General features: G+C 38.3%; 1 protein-coding gene across 4 annotated transcripts in view; it reads right to left on the reverse strand.

The window, feature by feature from the left end:
* Positions 1-21,775, reverse strand: part of LOC134536142 (trichohyalin-like) — a 38,257-nt gene extending 16,482 nt beyond the window's left edge. Inside the window, exons 1-7 of one of the 4 annotated variants that reach the window (XM_063375746.1) lie at positions 21,582-21,775; positions 17,190-17,381; positions 15,819-16,003; positions 12,778-13,069; positions 11,633-11,754; positions 10,183-10,426; positions 6,996-7,220 (exon numbers count right to left, since the gene is read on the reverse strand). In XM_063375746.1, coding sequence (XP_063231816.1) covers positions 7,008-7,220; positions 10,183-10,426; positions 11,633-11,754; positions 12,778-13,069; positions 15,819-16,003; positions 17,190-17,381; positions 21,582-21,767 — 1,434 coding nt within the window. In that variant the 5' untranslated portion in view covers positions 21,768-21,775 and the 3' untranslated portion in view covers positions 6,996-7,007. The other 3 variants (XM_063375747.1, XM_063375748.1, XM_063375749.1) reach the window with 3 other exon arrangements.
* Between the last annotated feature and the right edge of the window lie 4,827 nt (positions 21,776-26,602).

Raw genomic sequence — 26,602 nt, forward strand, 5'->3', positions numbered from 1 at the left:
AAGAAAAATCCAAAAATTGTAAATTTAAGTACAAATGTTGCTAAATAATGCTGTACATGGCAATTTTTTAAATTAGTATTGGTTTCTTTAAAAAAAACTTTATAGTCAGGAGTGCTATGAAGTTTGAGATATTTATGAATTTATAATGCATTTTCTTCAGAATTTTTTTTTTTTACTTCATGAAATGTTTTTATTCCTCCTCTAAGAATTTGATTTGATAAAAAAATTATCAAGCATGGACTCGACTTAAAAGTGGTATTACCCAACTCGTCTAGACCTAAAATTTGCAAACTCGTTCACCTATAATATTAATTCCATATTCACCCAAATGAACAAACATTTTTTTTTTGTAAAATACATACATGCTAAAAAAAGCATAATGCTGGGGCTTATTCAATTTAACATTGCATGACACTGCTACATACCACAAATCCCATCAAGCTCCCAAGTTAGGTAACCTGCTGTCACTTATAGAGCGGATACGAACACATGTTAGTAAGTATTGTTACGAACGCAAAAGCCAGCTGGTGGCCCTACACGGGAACTGAAGTCACGCATACACTGACGTAAGGCATACCACGCATGTCTGGCCGGATAACAAGGGTCATCGCTACTCTCCCCCCCCCCCCCCCCCCCCAACGGTACATCGTCCTTCCTCCGCGCTGTTATTTATCACTGAGCGACCTTGGGAATTCCGTGGGATGCCACGCAGAGTGGCGTGAATGGGCACGGGCATCAAGTTTGCCTGGGATGACATGGCTCGCCACAGTCGCTCTTGTTGTTTCGAGAAGGGCTCCTCAGATACTTAATCAGTGACACCAGCCTCCGCGGTAGTCCCGTGACAGATTCCCGTGCCGGAGTTCAAGTTCCGCGACTGTTCTTAGCGAGTTCCGGGAGAGTTTCGAGAGTGAAGGTAAGTGCGACATCGGCGAAGAGGGTGAGAGACCCCCCCTCAAGATCATGGGGCTGGAACTGAGATGTGCAGTTCGGTGGCAGAAACGTCAGTTTGATGTTTTCCAGTTGAACATCAACAATGTGCTACACAATTATCTAGTTACAAAAGAATTTTTCTTCCTTTTTCATATCCCTATCAGTTATCATCGGCCAATTTGAGAAGGGTTCCTTCGTCATCCATGCACGGGTGTTACTAACATAATCCGCAGGAAGACAAGAAACTCCCTTCAAGCAACTGAGAGACTTGTGTTTACTAGTGATTACACAGGCCAACAATAGTTTTGGTGCCGGGGTATTCAGAGATGATTTCATATGAATTTGGTGCCCTAAATTCAAATATGGCATTAGTTTTTACCGAGGAGGTCAAATTTCTAAAATATAACATTTTAGTGAAATGTTTGTTTTGTGTTATTTTAGGTTAAATCCATTAATCAAATCTAAAAATTAAACATAACATTCTTATTCTTAAATTGCACAAATATATTAAACAAATATTATATTATACAAATATAAGTATATACTAATATTATATACACAAAGATAGTACCAAGTCATTAATGGAACCAACTAGTCACTCAACATTTTGGAAGCTTCTTTTTCAGGAACTTCTTGAATATATCTTGGAACAGTACCTTTTTAAACTCCAGCAATTATCTGCCCTAATGTGCGTATCCCATCTTCCTTGATAGCGGTCCTCCATATTTTTTACTTGATGAAATCTTTCACCTTGCTCCTCATGTTGCACCCAAGGGATTTGAAATTTTTAAGCATATCGTTTACCACCAGTTTAACACGGTTTTCTGCTTTTTGTTGGCCCAAAAAATTTCAGACAACTGCAAAAATGAAGTCCAGGATTTTCACTCAGCCTCATTCATGGAATTTACGAAGGCTTGGTCCTTAATGAATTTTATTATTTCTAGGCCGTTAAATAGTCCTGCTTTAATTTTTTCCTTACTCCCCTATAAATGCAAAGCATGATCCGTCCTTATCAAGAGCCTTTACAAACTGCTTCATAAGGCCCAGCTTGGTATGCAGTGGAGGAAAGATGATTTTCTCTCGTTCAACTAAGGGTTCATTAATAATGTTTTTTTTTCTCCAACGACAATGTCTTCTCTCTTAGGCCACTCTTGTCTAACCAAGTGGTATGTTATGTCTCTGCTATCCCAGAGGCACAAGAAACAAGGATAACTGGTGTGGCCACTTTTCTATCCGAGGAGAAAGTTTACCATTTTAAAGTCCCCATAAATCACCCATTGATGTTCAGGATACCTTATCTTCTCCAAGACGAAAGCTATGGTGCTATATGTTTCTTTCATTGTCATCGAGTGAGAAATTGTTATTGAACCATATTTGTTCCCATTGTGTAGAAGAAAACATTTCAAGCTTCACTTTGAGCTATCAATAAATAGGTGCCAATCATCTGGAAAATATTCAGGAAGACTCATGTTTTTCCAGGAGTCCTCTAATATTATGACCAAAAAAAATATTTGCTTCTTGAGAGAAGATTGTAGCAGACCCTTTTCTCTTGTACAGTAAAAAATAATTTTGGTTCCTTGTTCCAGTAAATTTTTTACCTTCAACCTGGAAGTCAGTAATTCAGAAGCTTCTTTTGACAGGTAATTTAACTCATCCTGGTTGAAACGTTAAGGAATTGTTGACATCCCCTCATCATCACTGTCACCTACATTATTATCAGAAGAGTGGTTATAGGGACAACACTCGTCCTCAGAAAACTCTGGCAGCTGGTGAAATGCTGGGATCGGAACTTCCTCCGAGTGAGGCACTGGGCGTCTTGCAAAGACTAATTCAGGATAAGTCCACTTGCTACGGTTGTTTTGATTGATTCCAGTAATATTTACTAGATAGAAATAACAGTCATTAATGTGGTTTTTGGGTGCTCTCCAAACCATCAGCATGCCGAATTTCAAACTTTTTCTTTTCCCGCTAGTCCACTGGCGTAAATGTTCTGTACAAGTTTTACAAACCTGATACAGTGCCCAGGATTTATCCTGTTCACCAAAATTAACACCAAAGTATCCCTGATAACTCTCTTTACAAGATCACTAACAGTCTTTCTCTTTATCTCGTAATGTGTATTCTCCGCATATGTAGCAAAAAACATCAGGATGATTTGCACAACTTCTTCTACAGGAACTAATTTTTTAATAAACTTCGACCTATCCTGCACAGCCAAAACTCACAAACTGACCTCAAATTTAATTGAAGTGTTGAAATGAAGAACGGAATGCCCATTCTGGGGTATCCCAGTGACTGAGTGGAGATTCCCAGCTGGGGTATCCCAGTGACGAAGTGGCTTCAGTCAAGCAGGCGGTTTTACTTCTTTTTTTCACACTTATCTCAAAAGTAGAGCTGATAGAAAAAAATAATAATAGTTTCATATTAAGATTCAGCACAGACTATATGCTAAAATCATTTCCAAAATCCTAGGCACCTAAAAATTTTTTTTCTTGTTGGCCTGTGTTACTGGCCTCAATTTTTTTTTTCCTGTGGCATTGCAACAAAACTACACAGGCAACCTTTTCTTTGCTTTTTTTTCCTCCAGTGGATTTTTCACCTTTATATGCTATTTTCCTGTTAGGCAGAAGCTTGCAAAAAAAAAGGGGGGGGGGGGGGGGGGCAATTTCATCAGCATTGAAAATATTGTCTAATGGGTACGACTTAAAAATACTCTCCAGTTTTTCTTCCTTCCGCTGGTTTGCTGCCTCTGTGTCTGCATCTTTATCCTCCCCACACACAACCTTCCATGATATACCATGTCGTTCCCAGAAACATTACAACCACCCTGAACTGGCTTGGAAGTCTTTGATGTCCATATGCAATGCAAACTGTTTACCTTGAGCTTGTAACATTGGGCCAGTTAGTGGAACATTTTTTTTTGATTGAACTTCGTTCAACCATTTGTTCAAAGCATCTTCCTGACCTTGGTGATCTCCGGAAAGAAGCCTTTTGTGGTCACAACCAAACAAATATTCATAATATATTTTTTTCAATTTTTTCCAGGTCTTTAACAATCATTCTTACAGTCATCGCTGTAATGCCATATGTCTTCACAACTGAACTGCGACCTGCTTTTTCCCTTTGTCCAGTTCTCCGATCATTTCCACTTTTTCCTTAAATGTGACTTGCTTTAGTTTCTTTTAACTGCAGAATCACTCATTTTTGTAGCACAAATACCATCTAAAAAACATAACTTGAAAATAAATTCAAAATAATAACAATCATGGCACAGACTTCCAACAATACATTAGTGTGACACTTTCCTCTGAATTAATACACTTTTCTCTGAAACTTCAGCATTTTGATGTATTGTTCACGTCGCATATTAAATACTTTAATTTGTGGTACTGCAACCAAATGTTTGTTTTGAGGTTTTCAAGGTTAAAAATTACATTGCGGTGGTATGATTGATTTCTGTTTGTTTGTTCTATAACATTAATCATTTAGTTGGAAATTTATTCACCAGTTTAAGAAAATTTTAGAGTAGCAATGCCATGCTAGTAGTGGAATTTATACGTTATAGTGAAAATTATTATTCTTTAAACTAAAACAGTTTTGCATTGAAAATAAATTATTTTCGGCAGGATTTAAAAAAAAATACGTTATGTGAAAATACTTTACAGTGAGCTACGTTGTACCGGTATTCTACTGTACAACTAAAAAGTAACTAAAGAAATACTAAAAATTATTACCAACAATTTATTTACCAAAAGCTACACTTGACTTAATTACTAGAGACAGCTAAAACCTTCCGGAAGTGGTGGTCTTCAGCCAGAGCCTATAGACTAACAAGGAATAAAAACTGCACTAAACCACTTAAAAATAAAAAAAAATAAAAAAACTTAAATTTTTCTGTAACTAAATAAATTAATACAAAAAAATAACCGTCTTAAAAAACATAATTAGGACAACTAATGTCGCGGAAATGCCACAATTTATCTCGGTTTTAGACAACTAACATTTGTTCACTTTTTTTTTCACTTTAAGAAAATAACTATTGTTATTAAAACCTGTTAGACAAGCATATCTAAAAGAACTTTCATCATTGATGTAAGCAAAAGCTGTCTTCAAGCAGGAAGGAAAGATAACAAAGTATGTATTTGGGAGGCCCGTGCTGATTCAGCACTCAAAACAAAAACTTCCTTTGTTCTGTCCACTGTCCCTCAAGAAGCCTTAAAGGTCACATCAATACTTTACACTCTCTCTCTCATTCCCCCAGTGCTGGCTGGTGAGATTTTCATAACTCCCACCCCCTTCTCCAAACAGGTTGTTTTCCCTTCATAAGCCCACCTCTCAAGCCTGGTCACACCAGCCACAGCACTTTCAACCAGTCAACTACATTTTCCCCCCGCCAAAGATCTACCAGCCAATCGACCCAATGACAATAATAATTCCAGTATCCTGAGAGGTTGGATGGGGAGGGGGGTTTATGTTTTCCAAAGGTTCTTTTCATTATTTCATGGATATAAATATCTACTTGCTTTTATTAAGTTAGGTATTAAAATTAGCTTCTCTGAAAATATTTTGTTGTAAGTAAAATTTAAGTGAGAATTTATTTATTGTATTGAAATATATTAAAATTTCCCCTGGTTTATGATGTATGTCTTTTTAAATAAAGAAATTTATATTCAACACAAGAATTTTTCCAATTTTTTCCAAGAATTTTGGTGTCTGTCACACAAACATTTTAACTTGCTAATCAATAAATTTCCAGGTCTCTACTCATAATTCAACCAACCTCTCATGTATTAATATACTTTTTAACAGACCTCCGTTAACTTGGGGGTTCCATCTCTTACCCTTTATAATACATATATAACTAACAATTGGTTTGATGAGTGGCTACTGCAGCATAAGGTTTTATTATTTACTTAATCTCTTGTGAATAAATGTTTTAATTTTTCTCAAGCAATTGGTGAGCTTAAATTAAATACTAATACATTGGGGAAAAAAGTTTTTAGCATGTATTACTGGATATTGCTGTGCCACAGTATATCGGTACAGTGCACTCCAGAATCTAGCAACATGTGAAACAACTGAGCTACTTGGGGATAGGTGAATTGTTTGAGGTCTAATTATGGCAAAAGTGTGGTGCTGACAAGTCATGTTAACAAACACTCCATTTATTAAGGCATACTGTATCTTTGTTGTGACTTGAAATTGTGTGGATGTTTACCTAAAACTGAGAACCGAGAACAGACTTTTAAGAACCAAGAACCAAACCGAGAACCAGAAAAAAGTAGAACTGACACAAACTAATTGGCCAAGATGTTAGTGGCGCTTCAATGCTGTAAACAAAGCATCTGTGGTTGATAACCTTTTTTCCCCTCAGATCACAGTCAAGTTATCATTCAAATGTTTCCATAAATAAACTACATATATTATGTGCATACTCCTTGATAACTTAATAAATGTGTATTTTTCATTAATTATGTTACCAGAAATACTGATAAATAAATATAGTACTCATTCAGTATATTTAAATAACGAGCAGTTTGAAACAAAACCATTTAGAGGCACATTCCCTACCACAAAAATGTTCCAAAAAGAGAGAAATTTTGCTCATGCAGTAACGTTAAAAAGATTAGAATATGAACAACTGCTTAGGTAAGTTTCAGTGAAATGCATTTTGTTTGTATTTTAAAAAAAATGTGGGGCTAGTGTACAAAAACGAAAGCTCAAAGATTGGTACTATTTTTAAGTACTGGGATTCTTTAAAAACAAAAAAAATGTCCTACAGCATGGCTGTTCTTCCATTTCAGGCATTTCAATCGTGGACGCATTTCCACTTCCTTTCCTTCGCTTTACTCTTCAAGGATTGCTCCAGAGGTCTTCTACAAAAAATAGAGAGGGAGGGGGGGTTTACGGCTGACAACGTTTTCAGCGGCGGTGAAACGTTTTGCAGCCATTTTTTAATATGCTGCGATGGGAACGCGCGACGTGTAAAAGAGGAGTAAAAACAAACACAAAAAATTGTAAACTAGGAACAGGAAAACTTCAGTGCGACGCAGACGTGTCCCTACCTCGTTCGGTGGTCACGCGGGGTGCTCCTCGCCGTACTTGCGCCTGTAGGGCTCCACCGCCCGGGAGAGGGGCAGCAGGGGCCGCCCCGCGAGGCGGGACTCCTCCAGGACCTGCCCCGCGTACCGCAGGAACCGCAGGTCATCCGCCCGCCACGCCTCAGCCGCGCGCCGCGTCGCCTCGGCGTCCCCTTCCCTCTCCTGCCGCTCCGCTTCCCTCCGCAACGCCTGCCACGCACGCACGCGCTCGCTAACCCGGGGGAACTACTCATACTCATCAGTAGAGACCCGACAAAATTTCGCGGATTCATTCGGCGATAGGCTAGAATTCAAAACACATAATACCTCTTAGATGATTTTGCTATTTGGCTTACTGACTGTTCGTCCGGACGGATCTCAAACCAGTTATAAACCCTCAACCAAAGAAGGATCGAATCACAAGACAAACCAGCTGAGACGACTTACAAGTCGGCAGCCAATGAACTTGCGTTAATTTGCCCGAGTGTACAGGGAGTATGTGCAGTCTATCCTGAAGGCCATCTAAACCGCGAATTTCGCAGGTCTCTACTCATCAGAGTACCACTCTGCGCAGTTGTACGGATGGACACAAACCACGGTTTCATTTTTAAGGAGATTTTGCATTTGTATACATTGTCTTTCTTCATAATGATCTATTAAACAGAATAACTAAAAAATTACAATACGTAAATATGCAAGGTCATTTCCTGAATTAGATAGCAAAATAAAAAAAAAATAAAAAATACAAATAATATTGTTAACTGAATTTTTTTTTCTTTCTTGCGGTTAATAATATTGATATTGTTTCGAGTTAGTTTCTTTTTTTTTTTGTGTGTGTTATTTCCTACATCACAAAATTTGCAAAGAAATTATTTACTAATTGTTAAATGTTGCATGTTGTGTGTATCGTTTTGTTTTGTTTAGTTGTCTTGTATTTTGTATTGTTTTGTTCTGTCTGTATGTGTTTTTTGTATCGTGCCTACCACCCAAGGCCATAAGCTGTAGGTAGGCATGCAACAAATATTATATAAATAAATTTAAAAAAAATAAAAAAATAAAAATAATGTATTAATAAACAAATTTGAAACTAAATTATTTCTTTATACTTACTTCACCAAAATAATCTCAATTTGACTAACAAATGCACTTTGAATATGTACATCTATAATTTTTTTAATGTGTGAAAAATTTGCCATCATAAATGTAAAAATGTGCTACTAATGAGATGTGAGTTCAATCCATATAGTTCATACAGTTTGACACAAATTTCATGCTAAATAAATTATATTCAATAAATATATGTACCATAATAAAGATTAATTTTTTTGTATTTTGAGAAGTTCGATGAAGTAGCTGATTTCATCTTTTTGTTTTTTTTAATACATTTTGGTGCCATTCAGTGTTTTTAACTTGAAAATTGGTGTTATATGTTGTATTCACAAGCTTTTAGGTGTTATTTCAGTTTTATCACAATTCACCACATAATTGTGTTCCTATGTATGGATCTTGTCCAAAATAATTATTAACTTTTTCAGCAGAAAAACTTCTGAGAGGCTTTAACTCTAATGCCACGTTAAACAGACACTTTTAAGTTAAAACCTACACAGTAATTTTATAGGTTTTGATTAACAAAATGGATGCTTAGCTTGCTTTTGCAGATGTTCCCATGCTGCTGCTATTAAAAGGAGCAGCGAATGCAGGCTTGTACTTAATACCAGAGTGCTGGATTTTGCAAAACCAATAAGGAAAATCAATAAGGGTGGGAAACAGTCTTTCCCCCGGCCGTAATGTACATACTGACTAACATCCCTGCCTTTTTGAAAACAGCCTCGATACACTATATTCCTAAGGATCTATGGAGAACTACAGGATCACGTTGCAGCTAGTATCAAGAAAATGGTAGGACCTCGACATCAGGATCAAAGATCTCTCTCTCGTTGAAAACAAGTCTCGGATACACAATTAAAGCACGACACAAATGACGCCATATTTATATTACAGGTAAAATTTACAGTAATTTACACACTTGAACATGAAAATACTATTTTTTTTTTCCACATGTGGATGTACTAGTAATATTAAATGTTTACATTATCACACCCCCTTCCCTCTTTTTTAACCTCAATCAATACATTTTAAAATCCTACGCATAAGTCTTAGAAGTAGAGCCAAAGTTGCATTTAAACTATAAAATTTTATGTCACACTATTATAAGATTAACCGGAACAGTGCACATGATATTTGTATTAAAGAAGACAGTGATATGTTTTCATCCTTTTTTTGAGTATGTACCTCAATGACATTCGAACTGTGAAATTCTTGTACCCGAAAGTCCTCAAATGTCAAGTTAAGAGTAACCAAATTGTTTGTACTATGGCTGGCTACATTTTCGCAAGCACTACACAATGGCGACGGATCAGATATTTGAAAACGGCAATTTCGTATTCCTAATAAATAAATAAGTAAAACCAAATGGTAATTCAACATGAGATTAAATAGCATACAAAGAACATGTTATGGAGATTTGATTACATTATATTCGCAATTTAATTTGAGGAAAAGTATTGCATTAAATTTACTGACACATAAATGGGACCTAAATAAAATATCACTAATTGGGGAAAACTGTAAATACAGAAAACGCAAATACGGGTTTCACGGTATTAACTAAAATATTTGTAGTGTTACATTTGACTCGCAATGATCTGTCCCATCCGTCCGTCACCCATCCATCTGTCTGTCAACAAGCACGTATGTCATCATATTTTATTTTCCACTTGGATGCTGCCAACCGACCAGAAGGCTTAAATTTTTGAGATTATTTCTTTTTAGTAAACGTTTATTAGTTTTACGATAAACGTATGATATAAACTTATATATCTTTAACTAATTTTTTTCTCTCTAAAATATTTATTTTAATATATATTTTGAGTTACTGAATGTTATTAATTAAACTTCTTGCCTCAAGTCAATTTTTGTTTTCAAATATCAAAACTTAAAACGTGTTCAAAGGCAAGTTGAAAACATAATGCGGAAGCAGCTCGACTGATAAACAAGCTAATAAAACTATTTTTAAAATTAAAGGCAATGTGTTTAAGTCTATTTTGACGTCGTAATGTCATCTGTCCTCGGCGAGGTTATGACGGGACAGGCGGACGGACGCGACCGGTACCTGCTGCTCCCGGTGGCTGCGGAGGAGCTCGGCCCTGAGCCGGGAGCCCTCCGCGCTCTTCTCCTCCCGCTCCTGCCGGTCCACCTCGGCCTGCTTGAGCCTCTGGAGCATGTCCAGGTGCAGCTGCTGCTGCTCTTCCTGCCGCCGGCAGTCCTCCCGCACCAGGTGGTCCCGGTGGGCACGCCGCCTCTCCTCCCGGAGCGCCTCCTGGTGCGCCCGCCCGCGCCGCTCGCGCTCCGCCAACCTGCGTCACGCCATCGCCCCGCCCCGGGCTTCACATCACCAATTTGAATTCCAGTAACTTATTAATTATAATTATTTAAGAAAATTTTTACAAATAAAAAATATAACGCTACTGAAAATATTGCAGTACCTTTTAATAGATTAAATTTAATTTTTCTATTATATAGTATTACAGCAAAAAAAAATTTTTTTAAACAATATAAATATACATACATGATTTTTAAGGGTCTCGTATATTTTTTTTAATATATTAAATTAGGCAATCAATAAGTACTAAATGCAGTTAATTCTCGTCCATCCGGACTAACTGGGACCAAAGGCAATCCGGAGAATCAAAAATCCAGATAATACGGCTAATAAGCAATACAAAATCCTTAAATAATCAAAATTACATTTTATTACCATAAAAAAAAAAAAAATTTGAAACAAAAATTCATATTATACATGCCCTATTTTATTTAAAAGACTTTTAAAAAATATAAAAATTACTTTTCACATCATTTCTTAACAAAAAAATTTCTTCTGTTTCAAACATGTATTTTTAAACGAAGCATGGTGATGCAAATGCTCTATCATTAATAGTTTGGTTGGAGTGGTGTAGGGCTGATGCTAAAAGTAAGCCATTATGTTTGTCAGCTGGTATGCTTTCTTAAACTCAACAAAAACCATTTATTACAATAATTCTACCATATATACAGGAACTATACATTGAATAAAACAAAAAAGTGAAAATCTGACGTACTTATAGTTACGTTCTTGCTGACTTCGTTAAAAAATGTTATGTGAACAATAAATAAAATGTCTACAAATCTGATCCGGATTAACCACAGATCGGGATCAACGAGGGCCAGATAAACGAGGTTTTACTGTACTGAACTTTTACTTTTCACTAATTAATACTGATTAGTGTAAGAATATCATTAAACAATTTTATATTTAAAAATCTCCCTCAAACATACAATTTACTGTTTGAAACACAGAGTTTCTCAAATTGATCATGACATTTACTAAATTATATAAATGCAAAAAATGAAAAGTTGGTTTAGAGAAGATGCACAAGTAACAATATGTAGTGAACATGAAAAGTTATAACCAAGAACTGATTAGTTATTTCACATTAACACAAGCACTCACATACACTCACCAACTCCCCCACATGCACAAAATTTTTAGAAACTATTAGCAAAAGAATATTTGTGTTACTTACTCCGTTTCCTTTTCCTCGATAGCTTTCCTTATTGATTCTTCTTCCTTTCCTCTTTGATCACCCACAAATGCTGCCACTTTCGCGGCCATATCCTCAGCTCTTTTCTCCAAATTCTCGCGAATCTAGGGAAACATCAACAGATTTTTGCACATTATATAACACATTTATGATAATTTTTGTTTTGCATCAAAATTATAGTTAAAGACACTTGAAATACACACAGGACTGTCAGGAGAAACTTAAGGGCCCAGCGGCAAATATTTTTGGCAGGTCCTCTTCCCATTACTTAATTTATAGATTTTGTTACCAGTTCTAGTAACTTTCTAGTTATTTGTGTTTAGTACCTTTCATGTTAAGTTTGTATCTGAATTTTTATCCTTTTGTAGCTATTTTAATTAAATTTATTTTTGTACATTTTTGGAAATTCCTATTAAGATCTATAATTCCCCTGTAATTTTTTATATGAATTATTTTATATATGTATATATATTTTCAGGAGTGTACAGTTTGGCTATAGCGAGACATTGGTAGTTTAGTTGCTTGCCAAAAGAGTGCCTATTGTTGACATTCGAGTCTTCTCGGAAAGAGCCCAAGACCAAATCCGAACATCGAGGTGAAAACAAGTGAATGACGTGTGATTTGGCTGAAGCAGCGCGATGACGCCTCAGGTTCTTGCGTTTTGACCGCCGCTGGTTGCAGAGACTGGGGCGGTGACAATTCCAAAAACCCCAAATTAAAAAAATAATAATAATTACTAGGGACACGAAAAATTCGCAGGTTCAATGACCTCTAGGATGAACTTTATAGTTCTACGTACTCTCTGTCAAATGTCACCCTCCAATTGGCTGCCGTCTTGTGATGGTGTCCCAACGTAGCGGCCTGTGATTCGACACAGCTTCGGTTGAGTGTTTCTCACCGGCCCAGGGTCGTCCAGGTGAGTTGTGAGCCGATAGCCGAGGCAGCACTGAGGTACAACTATATGAATTTTAGGCTGTCGTGAAACGAATATGCGAATTTTTCCCGGTCTCTAGCAATTACTGAACATTGCCATGACCGTAACTGTTGAGGTGATCTGTGCGTATCGCACAACTTATTTGGTTTCCAATGGATGTTATCAGCAGGCCTGAACACACACTAGAGCTCACCTCGCGCTCCTTCCCGAGCCGCGTCCTCTTGAGGTGGTCCTGGAACTGCCTGTGCATGTAGTCCAGCTGGTCCTGCAGCAGCTCGGCCCGCTCCATCCTCTCCTGGTGCTCCCGCGCCTCCCGCAGGTTCCGCTCCACCTCGCGCCTGAAGGCCAGCTTCCTGGCGCGGTCGTCAGCCGTCCTGCGGGCGTCTGCCTCCGCCACCTCGTGGCGTATGTCCTCCAGCTCCTGCTTCTCCGCCCGCAGCACCTCGCCCGCCTCCCGGCCCTGCAGCTCCGCCTGCTCCTGCAGCCTGGGCAGCCACGCTCCACACGCTCACACACATACACGCACACACACACATATATGTGTGTGTATATATACATATATATATACACACACACATATACATATTAAACATATATATACATACACACATACATATATATACACATACATATATATACACATACATATATATACAAATACATATATGTGTGTATACACACACACTCACACAAGTATGAGAAAACACAAGGATGACAAGCCTCACGCTCACTTTTACACAAGGCACAACATATATACTGACGTCGTACCGCCGAAGGCCGCAAAGCTTGGCCTCCACCCGCCAGTATTGGCCCCCGCTGGTGGAACGCACCCCTCGCCAAGCCAACACGAGTCAAAGGAAGCACCCTCCCGCAAGTAGCCCTAGCACCCTGTAACTTAATCAAACATACTCACCTAGCAAGGACGCTAGAAAATTAAGCCCCATTAAACTCATCAGGTATGATTACCCAAAGTTAAGTGCCGGGAATGGTGCGTCTCAGTGTGTGTGTGATGGCCCCCTAAGGGCATCCCAATTCGCTAACGCAAATTCTTTCCCGTGCGGCCTGGGGCCTTAATTAGAGCGGAAAACCGCGTGAGTGCATCATAGTCGTGATTAATTATAAAATGTGCAGCAAGGGGAGTGTTTGAATAATAAGCGAACAGTCACAAACTTCAGTCCCACTTTTGAATGTTTTATTGGCTAATTGTGTGTCCACAAATTCAATAGACACAGAACCAGTTGAGAGTAGCCTTAAATCTAATTAAAACAAGAGTGACATGTAATTAGCACTATGTTTTCCAGTTTATATTGTATAATGGTAAATTCGAGATTTTGGCGCGAGGGAACAATGACTCCCTCCCCGGCACCATGTTCCCCCGGCAGTTCTTCGCGGCTCGCGGCCTAGGGCGGACGTATTCGTCCCGCAGTGTCATCACCTTTGTCTCACTGATCGTTATACTGGTAATTATTTAATTCTTCAAAACCTTTTTCAGTCACCCTCCACCAGTCCCTAGACCAAGTACGGTCCAGGGCTTAACCTGGCCGCTTTTCATTTAATTCCTGTGACGTGTTCATGTCGCCACGCGAGTAACAGCATAACGGACCTGGCCGACTCCAGACCACAGAACTTTTGCTAAGACAACCGTGCAAACGCCTGCCGGTCACAAACTTTAGTAATTAGCAAACACGTGAAGTGTCAACTTAATTATAATTTACGGACCTGGCCGACTCCAGCCGAGACACAACGTATAACTGCCGCTAGGGTACGTGGACAATTAGCGTTAGCAAAGTAGGTGCTCTGCCTTGTACTTTATTTGAATTAACGTGTCAGTGTAAAGTGTTAGTGCAACGTGTCGAATATAATTGTGTACTTTGTAAACAGTGTTTGCGGCATCGCAAAATTAAGTGAAGTGCACAGAGCGTAATAAAATCCACCAATCGGACCTTGCCGTCAATTATTTCACTCAAACCAGTAATCACCACAACCGACCCTCCGCATATGGTGTGTTGCAAACCAGCTCACAGCCTACGGACCTAGTTAACACGCTAGGGCTAACGAACCACACCCTGCTCTACCATCCTGTGTCTTCAACAACGGCTAGACACACGGGCTAGCCTGGCGCCCACCTGGTAAATTCGGCATAGAAACAACTCACTACCCACTAGGTCCTCCCCGGGTTGCGACCACAAAACCCGGTGATGGCAATACAAATATAAGAAAACACAAGGATGACACAAATATAAATACAATCAATGGAACTTCAACTAGATTAATAGTAAAAGGAACAACAATGTTATACAAAATGGCAAATCAAACAAGACAACACATAACTGGCACAAGAAAGAAAAACATTATTAATGAAAACTAAGTTAATAGATGATTATAAAGCTGATCAATTGTAAATGGATTTTAACTTTTTTTTTTGATATGTTAAAAAAAAAAAGCTTAAATTACATGTATTTAATCAGATTGAAACCTACCTTATTCCTATTGATTTTACTATTAAAAGAACATAATCTTTATCTAGGTAACTACAGTTATAAATTTATCTATGAAACTGCTACTACTGCATATTACTATAATCTAAGGCACCACAGAAACATGAACCCACTGTGGTGGCTAACTGCTACAGAAACGGAGTGAAGAGAAGACATTCTGAGGTATGGTGCAAGCAGTAGGAATCTGTGCTATAAGTACCAAATAAATCCACAAGTGCTTCTGGATCCAATTTCAGAATCGGAATTAGCTGTTAGTGTGTTACTAGCAAATAATGCAAACCATCAATAACTAAAAAAAATATGTAAAATCAAAATTAACAAAATTAAATAGAATACCATAAAATGGCTTCATAACAATTTGTAAGCCGAATTTTTCCTTACTAACAACTACCACCATGCAATTTCTATAACTGACTAAAAATTCTTACTATCTACAAGACAACTATATAAGCAACTATATAAAAGCTATTTAGAAGCTAATCTAAAGAATGTGTACATGGGACTTTATATTTTAAGGTTTCTTTCAAGAAGTAAATATAATATGTATGGAATACACCCAAAAAAGACTCCAAATAATTCCAAATAAAAATGATAAAATTTTAACAATAGCTTAGTAAAAAGCTTTTTTTTTTATACTTTCGATATGTCTTCAGAATTGCACATTAAGTCTAAAAAAAAAGCTGCTTTAGCTGGATTTTTATATATATAAATTATAACAGATGTCAAAAAAACTCACTGTTGTTGAAGTATACTCTTGAACTTTAACATCTTTTCAATGTGTTTGTTTTTCTCTTCCAGCTTATCTCTCTCGTGTTCCAGAGCGTTCTGCTTCACTTTGTCCGCCCAGCGAGCCTCTCTCTTTGCCTCCAGTTCTCGGAGGTACTTGTTGAACTTCACCTGTGCTTCTCTCTCTCTCAGCACCTGACAGTCCAGACACACACACGTAATACATTTAGCAGTTACTGGATTGTTATATGACTGCAGATAGATAGAAGTACCAAATCAAATATGTGCTATAGTACAGTGGCGTAGCCAGGATTTGTGTATGGGGGGTGTTAAGAAGCATGCCCCCCCCCCCCCCCCCCCGTATTAAAGCGGGATTTGGATTTTAAGGTGTAAAATAGTGCTATTTTAGCAGTTTTCGGTTCTTAAATTTAAATATTGTAATGGTAAAATTTTTATTAATTTTAATATGAAATTTAGTTGAGTGATGAATAAGTAATTAATTAAAGATTTGGTGCTAAAGGGAGGGGGGGGGGGGGGGGGTTTTGAACCCCTAAAACCCCCCCCCCCCCCCCCCCTGGCTACGCCCCTGCAATAGTATGATTACATAATACACATTCATGTCACTTTTTTCATACTTATATTAAAAACATTATCAATTAAAAAAAAAAAACTAAGTTTAATGCTTTCAGGAAAATTCTCATGTTAAATGAGCACAGAGTTTTAATATTTCATTCAGCACTCATACACTATTCAGAAAGCAACTATCCAACTTTTAAGCAATTGCTAGTATTGTTACGAGAGTATTGTAGTCCTATATTACAAAATACATTTACAGGTTTTCTAACGATTATGCACAAATTAAATTAATTTACTAAGAAATCTTAAAAATATATATATATATAAATTAATAACTGTGCATAATGTGTTAATCTTAAAAGTGTCAAAAAAAATTGTATAGGACAAAATGTGCAAGTACATATGTGCAAGTTTCAAAACATGAATATACGAAGATGTTATGTGCATAAAAGCCAAAGCTGTTCTTTTTTATTATATATACATCATGTTCACACTTTTTAAACTTTCATACAGTAATATAAATTAACTTTTTAAAATCAAATTAATGACAATTTCTTTAGTTTTCGTGACAAAAATGAATTATCAAAAGAAGCCAGGGATAAAAATATTTTTTTCTACTGTTTTAGAATTTTAATGTGTGGGGTATATGACGTTTCGCGACTTGCATGCTTTATAAAGGACCATGTTTTATAAACGACTGTGACTTTCTTGCATTGGTTGTGGGTTGCGATGTTTATAAATCTATTTCAACGATTTCCTTCCGAATCCATTTGGTACTCAGTGTTGGGTACAATATCCGACCCACCTCGCTGAACAGCAGAGCCCGGTTCAACGTCTTGGCGTGGTCCCGCTCGTAGAATATCTGCCTCTTGCAATTTTCTATTATGTCCTTCCGCTCCTTTGCCCGGATCTCCTCCATTTCCTTTGACGCAATTATCCGCCTTTCCTCCTCCAACTCACGCACCGACTTCCTCTGCGGTGCCTTCAACATTAGCTTCTGCAACGCCACACAACTACACTGCACCGGCCAGCGTCCCTTGCAAAACTGACAGATCACTGAACAGGATGTGAAACTCTGCAGGCATTTTAAGACTGCCGCTAAAAGATCAACCAACAGGAAAGCAAGCCATGCAAAAAACATACTATGTATTACAAAGCTTACCAAAATCCACACCATAAGTAACATCACCATATTCATTAACTTTATGAAAATGTATGCAATTACAAAGCATGGACATCAGCATTGTAGATGGCAAATAGTGCAGGTTTTGCTGGTATTTTTGAGAATTTTTGGTTTTTGACTATTACAAGGAATTATTTTACATTTCTCTCAGAGAATTTTTTTTTTAAAGAATGTGAGACATACTTAAAAAGTGAGTATTATTGAAATCTACCAAATGTCGGAGTAATATTTTTCAATTACAATAACCAGCTATTTCTGGAAATCTTGCATCAACTGTGAAATACCAAGAATGTTTTAAGTAAAATTGGCTAGCTCTCGAAAATCTCTGCAAATTGAAAGGTGTCTAGCAGAAATATTAAAATAAATAAATAAATAAATAAATAAATGACATAAAATGCTAAACACTCCAAAGGTGGTTGACATAGAAGTTCTAGCGCTTTCAGCGTAAGCACATTGATATTTTAATTTACTCTGTTTCATAGAAAACATATTAGAGAAAGACACAGGCAATGAACATAAAAACAGTAAACTAAAGAAGAAAATTCTCATATCTTAGGAACCATCCCAGCATTTTCTGAAGTTACTATGGAAAAACTACAAAAAAATGGTATTTTACATTGGTGTCAGTTGTGTTAATTTTCCATAAAAGGTATGTTGTTGTAGTGATGTTAATTCAAGGAGACTAGGTGTTTGCACTTCTGGGTGATCATAACCACATTAATGGCATGCACAGCTGTTAGTTTTCCCAGCACCTTTTTGCACCGAAACCTGACTGTGGTTCAACGAAGAAATTCTGGAGGACACGGTTACGCCTAGCCCTAGGTCATTGAATGTATGTGGTGCCAGGCCAATGGTAAAATCTTCTAAAACATTAAACTACATATGGATGAGCCCATGCTCAGGTTATATATCGAGCCAGAACTTTGAACTTGAGTGAATGAGTTGCATATTTTCGCTGAGAGCCATGAACCAGAGCTACGAGCCACCTGGTGGTGAAGGGGTCTCCAGTGCAGAAGACTATGCGTGACGTCAAGCCTTAATGCCAGGGCGAGCCGCTGGTTCGAGACTCACACCAGCGAGTATCAAGCAAGTTGCCGACTGAGCGAGTGCTCGGCTAGGGGAATTTGTACGCTAGCGGATGCATGCGCATAAGGGACCCACAGAAGGCCCAGCACCCAGCAGGTACGCCAGCGAGAAGCGGCTGGAGCGAGTTTGATTCCCCACACCGACCACAGCACAACAGAGCCAACATAAAAACTCAATGACTCTTTTCCCTGGTGACAGAGGGTTAAGTCTGCAAGTCGCCGACGGAAACAAGTGAACCACAACGAGAGAATAGATTGGGGCCTAGCACCAGAAGGCGTCCCCGGATGTTCGGAAACCACCTGGACTCTTGAGCAGAACCTACAAGCCCCGTGGTGTTGTATGATTTCACGTCGTAGGAACACATGTATGTATCGTAGTATGGCATTTGTTAATAGGTTAGCTGTCAAGTTTAAATGCTGTTGGAGCAGAACATCCCTTGGGAAGATATATAAAAATATCCTCATTAACATTATTCATGGTGTCCAGTATAATCTTTATTGTCATCATAATAATCTCAAAAACCAATTCTTATGTTAGCTGATATGCCTTGAAGCCTTCCTTGTAGTAAGGTCAGCCAAATACTAAATAGTTGTTAAAGTATCAAAATTCTTGCAAATTTTTTTTATATTTTTACAAATATTGGAACCTCCAAATAATCATAATAAAATAAATAATTGTTTAAATTAGGTCAGCAACATTTAAAAAACCAAATCATGAAAAAGTATTAATAGTCACCAAAAGGTGTTTTTCATTCTGACTTGATTATAGAAAACTGTCTCAATATTGAGAAAATTGTTTTATTTAGCAAATTTTAAAAGAGTAAATACTAAGTAATTTAAAATTATTAACAATAATTTAAATGCTGTTCACCCCACAACTTCCCTAGACTTCATTGCTCTTCCAACTAGGTACCTACCAAATATTTTTGGAATCCAGTGGGAATTCAAATTCACATACAATCATTTGCAGGACAATTAAGCAACCTTGGTAGTAATGACCTGGGAGCAAACGACTTTTAATCATTCCTAACCAACCATTAAAATTATTTCACATTATTTTTACTGTAGCGAACCTAACCAACCAACCACTCAAAACTTTAAAATTATTTTTAATGTAACTAACCTATCAACCTTAATCAGGATATCATAAATGTATAATATGTACACCTAACTACTCGTTAAAATGGCAAACTACCAACAATTATGTCTCTATATTATCAGAAACGTGGCTTTCCTTCAGAAATAATGTTTTAAACAATCGACATAAAACTTATAACCAAATACAGCAAATACGAAGTAAATGGAATTTAAAATTAAAATCCTCGACGAGTTGATTAAAAGTAAGCAAAGAGAGAAAAGAACGGAGAAGAAAAAGAACTGCTACTCACTCACACGAACGCGGCCTCCGAAATGGACAGGTCATTTACTCACTGCGTCACTGGTGTGTATCGTAGGTTTCCCATTCAACTCTCCGAGAAATCTCGTGGATCGTAAAATGAAGTAAATATAATTTAACATAATCATGAAACCATGTAAATAATTAAATAAACTTAGACCTTTAACATAATAAAATATGACACGGAAAACACTTGCAGACATTTTTAAGGAAATAATTTAATTCGTTCGTACGTAAGAAATACGAAGTTACCAAACTTTTGGCGGTTGGAAGAATGGAATTTTTCGGCCCATATGATTGGCTGCAAGTCACGTGGTTATCTAACGGAAAAAAGACGGAACAGGTCACATGGTTGACGGACACTTGTAATTCCAGTTTTACTTTTATAGTTTCACATTCATCAAACCAGGGGGGTGTTAATATCTGCATGATTTCATGCTGCGTGAAGCCTTTTTTTCTTCTTCATTCAGCTAATTATTGCGCCATATTGGTTAAACGCCCAAAACATTGGCTGAAGTGTACCTAGTGTTTGCAGTGAGTAAACAGTCTTAAATTACTTTTCCTTTTTATGAATGTGATTGTTGTTAACGACGGAGATTCTAATTCATAGTCATGTCAAACCAATCCTAAAACCACTAAAAAAGACGTAAAGACATGATTTAAAAAAAAAATTAACATCACGTTGGCAACATTTCTTACGTTTGTTCGCGTAGGATGCACTTCCTGCACCCAATAGTAATTTTCGTTCTTGTTCTTCCATCGGATGACTAAACTAAATAATTCAACGACTATGCCGTTTTATGGTTGATCGGAAATTCAAATTTAAAAAAAGGAAAACATGCGGGATTTAGTTATTTTTAAAAAATGAAAAATATTTGAAAATTGCAGCAAATAGGTATTTTTGTTATGTCACTAAATACCTGCCGCTACTCAACAGGTTCTGATTTTAAGGTCCCTGTTAATATCGAAGCAAATTGTTTGGACTCACACATGGCCGGGCCTGCGTTGCTGCACATGCAAATGTTAAACATTTAATTATGTGTAAAGTTAAAAAAAGCCAAATTTACTTATAGGCAACATTCGGTCGATGTTAAAACAAATTTATGATCCGTGGGTTTCCCCTGATATTATGCATTATTGCTAGTGCTTGTTGGAAAAGAAAACACAAGCTGTGGAGTGTGGGCGACAGGCATGACCCCCACCCTAGGGTGGACACCTAGGTCCAGGGCCCGGGCCTGTTTATTTTTAAATGTTTAACTATTATAATTATTTTACAAACAATAAAAATATATTGTAAATTTTCTAAATAAAGCTTAGTTATGACTTATAAAATAGTTACCTTAATTATACCCTGTATTTTCAGGTTAAATGACATTCTAAAAAAGTGTAGGTAAGAAATAACCATGCAATTATAATGTAGCACATGACTGTACAATTGGAGGAGGGGGGGGGGGGGGGGGGAGGCCGTCTCGGATCCTGGGTCCAGGGCCCGTACTCGAATGTGGGGGGCCATGAGTGACGGGCTTGGCTAACCTGCATGTCCACCTTCCGCCTTCGAGACTCCTCCCGCAGCTTCTCCTCGACAGCCCGCGCCTCGTCGGCGGCTTCCTTGCGGGCCGGGCGCGCGGCATCCTGCAGGCGCCTGTGCTCGCTCGCCGACAGGAACAGCGCCGGCTCGCCGCGGGGGCCCAGCCCCAGCCACGCGCCCGCTGCCGCCATCTTGCCGCCTCGACAACATGGCCGCCGTCCGTCGCCGCGGCAACCTCCATAGATTACACACACTGCACTGCAGTGCCCCACACTGGTGAAAAATACTTGGCTGTTTAAATAGTTGTCCGTGGTTACCTAGACATGAATAAGTATGCTAACTGTATTATTTACAATAATTTATTAATGATAGTAGTTAGTGTTACCAATGTATAACTACAGCCTCATTTTCTCTCTCATCTTCGTTCAACAATAGTATAACTTTACTTTCATAGGTATATGTGGGTTGGATAGCTGCAGTCAGTTTCAGCTGAAACCAGCTATTTTATTTTATCATGTTCATCTGCGCTACGAGCTTATTGCGAACTTTCAAACATTAGTGGAAGCTGAAGAAGACTTTTCTTAACAATGCGAAAATCATGGGTTCCCTCTCCCTCTTTTCTTGTTTTTTTTTTTTTTTTTTTTTTCCTGAATACGATCACTTTCACAATATTTAATTTTCTCAACTAACAAAAATTTAAAAAAAGCTCAACCAAGCAAACTGATATAAAAATTCTTATAAACTGTTGAACCGAAAAATTGATCAGTAGTGTTTTGGCAGATGGCAGCTGAGCCAGCGGTCACTCGCTCCAGCCCGCTTCTGCCAAGAACTATTTCCATGTGACCCATATCGCGCGACAGCAGTTGGCACGTCTTGGAGGCCTTTCCCCCTTATTGGGCGCGGCCTGTGCCGCGACCAGAGGCGCGCAGGTATCGCCTTGCCGGCGGGGTCGGCAGGGACTCCGGCTCCAACGCAGTGGCGTGGTCAGAAAATACTCGTAGGCCTGGTTTATAAACTTAGCAAGAAAGCAAGTTGAAAAAATGTTTAACAACCACATTATAGAGTACTGGTTTATAATTATCTTTGAAAGATTTGTGCAATAGGAGTGCATGACTCGATGTAAGCTTTTGGACATGCGCCGTTGCTAAGCATTGGTTTATAAACTACGCAAGGCGCGATAACACAACGCAAGTGTTGTTCAACTTAGAATTTTCTTGCATTTTGGCTTGCATTTCCGACGGCGAAACTGTTCCAAAAACTTTTAAAGACCCAGATGTTATCTGAATAGAAAGAAGCCCACTGTGTTCTTTTTATTATATACATTATGTTTACAGTTTTTAAACTTTCACATAGTGAAAGAAAATAATACTTTATTTATTGACTTCTTTTGTTTTCATGATAAATATGAATCATCGGAAGAAGCCAGGCTTAGAAATTTATTTTCTACTGTTCTCCAGTTGGTGAGGTCTTTGTGACTGCGTGCTTTATAAATGACCATTTATTTTTTGCATTAGTTCATAAACCCCTGCTTAGAATGGGGAGGGGTTTACAGGAAGCAGAGTGCTAGAGGTTGACTAGATTTTTGCATATTCGGACGTCTACTTACGGAAACATTGAGTGTTATTTATTTACTACGAAATCACTTCTTTCATATCATGTGCGTCAGCGTTTCTTACAATATATGTCACTCATGTAATTAGGTAAACATTTTTTGTAAAGTTCTTAACATAAAAATTAATCCTGAAAAGTTTTTAATATTTTTAACAATTAAATATGGGTATTACAAAACATTTGTAATTTTTAATTTATTTAATGGTTGGATTATCTAATTACTGTGTAGATGTGAGCATTTGACATGTAGTTTATCCATGGCCCCCCACATACGATTACGGGCCCTGGACCCATTATCGGAGACGGCCCCCTCCCCCTTCCCCTCCCCAGCTTTACAGTCACGTGCTACATTATAATTTCATGGTTGTTTCTTACCTACACTCTTCTTAGAATGTTATTTAACCTGAAAATACAGGGTAGGCCTATAATTATGGTTACTATTTTATAAGTCCAAACTAAGCTTTATTTATAAAATTATTTTACTTTGAAATAACCACAGCGAGTATGTATATTTATTTCACACACTGAGATAAAAAATAAAAATAGTTACAGAAAAATAAAATTAGGATCTATGTAAATCATAGACACTGGCTACAAAATAAGACTACTTAACTTAATGACAGTTTTCCGAGCTTTCTTCGGCCTAAAATCATCAATTACATCGGAAAAGTCAAGATTCGTGGCCAATTCATTTCTCAATTGCTAAATTGTAATAGTTAAACATTAAAATAATAAACCCAGGGGTCCACCCAGTCCCACCCTTGCGGGGGGCCATGAGTTTATCGCGTTTGTTTTGCGCGTGCTTCGTTGTGATTATTGATGGGTGTGCATGATGCGCTCTTTTGTTTTTGTTATTACCAAACACACTTGAATACAGTGCGTCCTACAATTAGTGCCCAAACGAACAAAAAACATTGAGCCCCGGGCTCCAAACAATGCAGAAGGTTGTTTTAAACTTTTCCATCAAGGTAATACCGAAAAACTTGTAAATAATGTAAAGATAAATGTATGTATATGTGTGAATAGTTATGTTTAGGGACAGGAAATTTCGCGGTTTCGATAGCCTTCAGGATAGACTGCACATTTCCCTGTACACTTGGGCAAATAATGCAAGTTCATTGGCTGCCGACTTGTAAGTCGTCTCGGCTGGTTTGTCTGTGATTCGATCCTTCTTTGGTTGAGAGTTTATAATTGGTTGAGATTCGTCCACATGAACAGTAAGCCAATAACAAAATCATCTAAGAGGTATATGTATTATAATTTTAGCCTATCGCCGAATGAACCCGTGAATTTTTTCTGTATCTAGTTATGTTTACTAAATATGTCTTCCCTCTTGGTAAAAGAGCACTGAGTGCTGGAGTACCAAATATTACTGTACAATCCCATGTTAAAAAAAAATGCGTAAATAAAGACTTTTGAACTGAACTACGAAGAAGTTCCACTCGGAGAAGGAGCGGCGCGGCGCCGACACCTCGCCCCGTGGAGACAGCGGGCGACTCGGACGTCGTTAGCGGCGCGCGATAGGAGACGCGGCCAACTCGCCGGCTGCAGAAGGGCGCGGTACAAGGACCGCCATTGTGCGCGGGCGCCTGGCGGTCACCCAGCCGTGATGCCCCGTCACGGATGCCGCGTCGACTGTGGCCCACCCATTCACCGCGAAGCCACGATTCAGGCGGCCAGCTTATTCTTCTAGACGCCGTGAGCTGGTTTCCACCCGCGGCAAGATCTCCTCTTGCTCCCCTGCCCACTCCCTCCCCCCTCCCCCCTCCCCCTCCACGTCACTCATCAAACCGACCAGACCAAAACTTTTCCCGAACAACTCCTCATATCGCCAACACATATTCATTTTCCACTATTCCAAATATTTTTTTTTGATTCAATCAGATAGTAAAAAAAAGAAGATTTATTAGCATTCGTTTCAATTGTAACACATCGGAAGTTGGATAGTACGTAAAAAAAAGTTTTTAAATGTTATATATCTTTCAATAAAAATAATTCAGTTCATCTGCCGTACAACCATTTTTTTTTATGTTCTAACATTAAGATATTCGTTATAATAAAAATCATTCTGGTAGTTTAGCAGACAACCCCTCCCCCCCCCCCCCCCCCATCCACAATGCGACGCCTGGGGCACAAGTCCCGTCTGCCCCACACCTCCCCCCTCCCCAGTTACGCCACTAGGCCATGAGCATAAAAGTAAAAAAATATTTCCCTCTCAGTTTAAGCATACTTATTAATTTTTCTCTAATTGAAATCTGCCCCAAAATGAATTTGACGCAACCAACCACACAGCATTAAAAAAAAAACAAAATTGTTTTGTCTCGACGGTATGAGGATCTAGGTTAGATTACAGAAATCCTCGGGCTAAGGATCTAGGATACAATTAATACATTCATTCATACGTCTGTTTACTCGAGCACCAGAGTACAATCACATCAACACGTGTAGGTGTAAAACTACACTAACATCGGCAGAGGCTCTGCTGCCACATACATTTAGTGTATAATTACAATTTTTTTTTTTCAGTTTAGATTTCAGATCTCTTCTGGTCATTCCTGCCATGCGATTAAAAAAAAAAAGGAGAAATAAGTAGTATTAAATTAAGTTAACTCCCTCCAATCCAACGTTTGCTCCGGACAAGACAGCAAAGACACGTTTTCGAGACGTTTCCGGGCAGTTGTGCGATGACGAGGTTGGCAGCAGTGACGCCGCCAGGCTGGAGCCAGGCCCTGGCAGTCCCCGGCAACAAGCCAGCCAGTCCCTCCCGTGGACTGGCTTGCGTCACCGCGGCAAACAACTAGAGTCCTTGGTCTCCGCTGGCGAGACCCCGCGACCAGTTGCAATGCCAGCAGAGCCGGTGCAACCCTAGGCCGCCCCTCCCGTAAGACTAGACACCTGTAAAATTCGCGGATTCATTTCGCGATAGGATAGAGTCCAAATACTTTTGACATTATTTTGCTTCTGTGATTGGGCCACAGTTTATCTGAAGGACTCTGGGCCAAATGAAAAATCTTTAACAGAAGAATTGGCGAATCACGATCATTCCAGTCAACAGGTGTTACGAGTCGGTAAACAATCAGCAGATGTAATTTGCACGAGTGCGTAGAGGATCATGGAATCTATCCTTTAGGGATTTTAAATCGCGAATTTTACAAGTCTCTACGGCCGTAACTAAGGTAACCGATCACCTTTGCGGGTTCAAATGACCGAAGTCACTCTCTCTCAAACAAATCCATATCCCCACTTTCTATAAAAACGCGGTCTCAAGTATCAATTAAAAAAATAATTAACTGTAAAATTAAAATAACAAAACAAAAACATTGAATTTAATTAAATGAAAATTATAAACGGTTACATACATCAATGTTGAAGAGGTAAGTTTTGCATTTAACTTTTTTTTTTTTGGGTAACATTT

This window comes from Bacillus rossius, chromosome 10 (assembly GCF_032445375.1).
Source record: "Bacillus rossius redtenbacheri isolate Brsri chromosome 10, Brsri_v3, whole genome shotgun sequence".
NCBI classification, from domain to species: Eukaryota; Metazoa; Arthropoda; class Insecta; order Phasmatodea; family Bacillidae; genus Bacillus; species Bacillus rossius.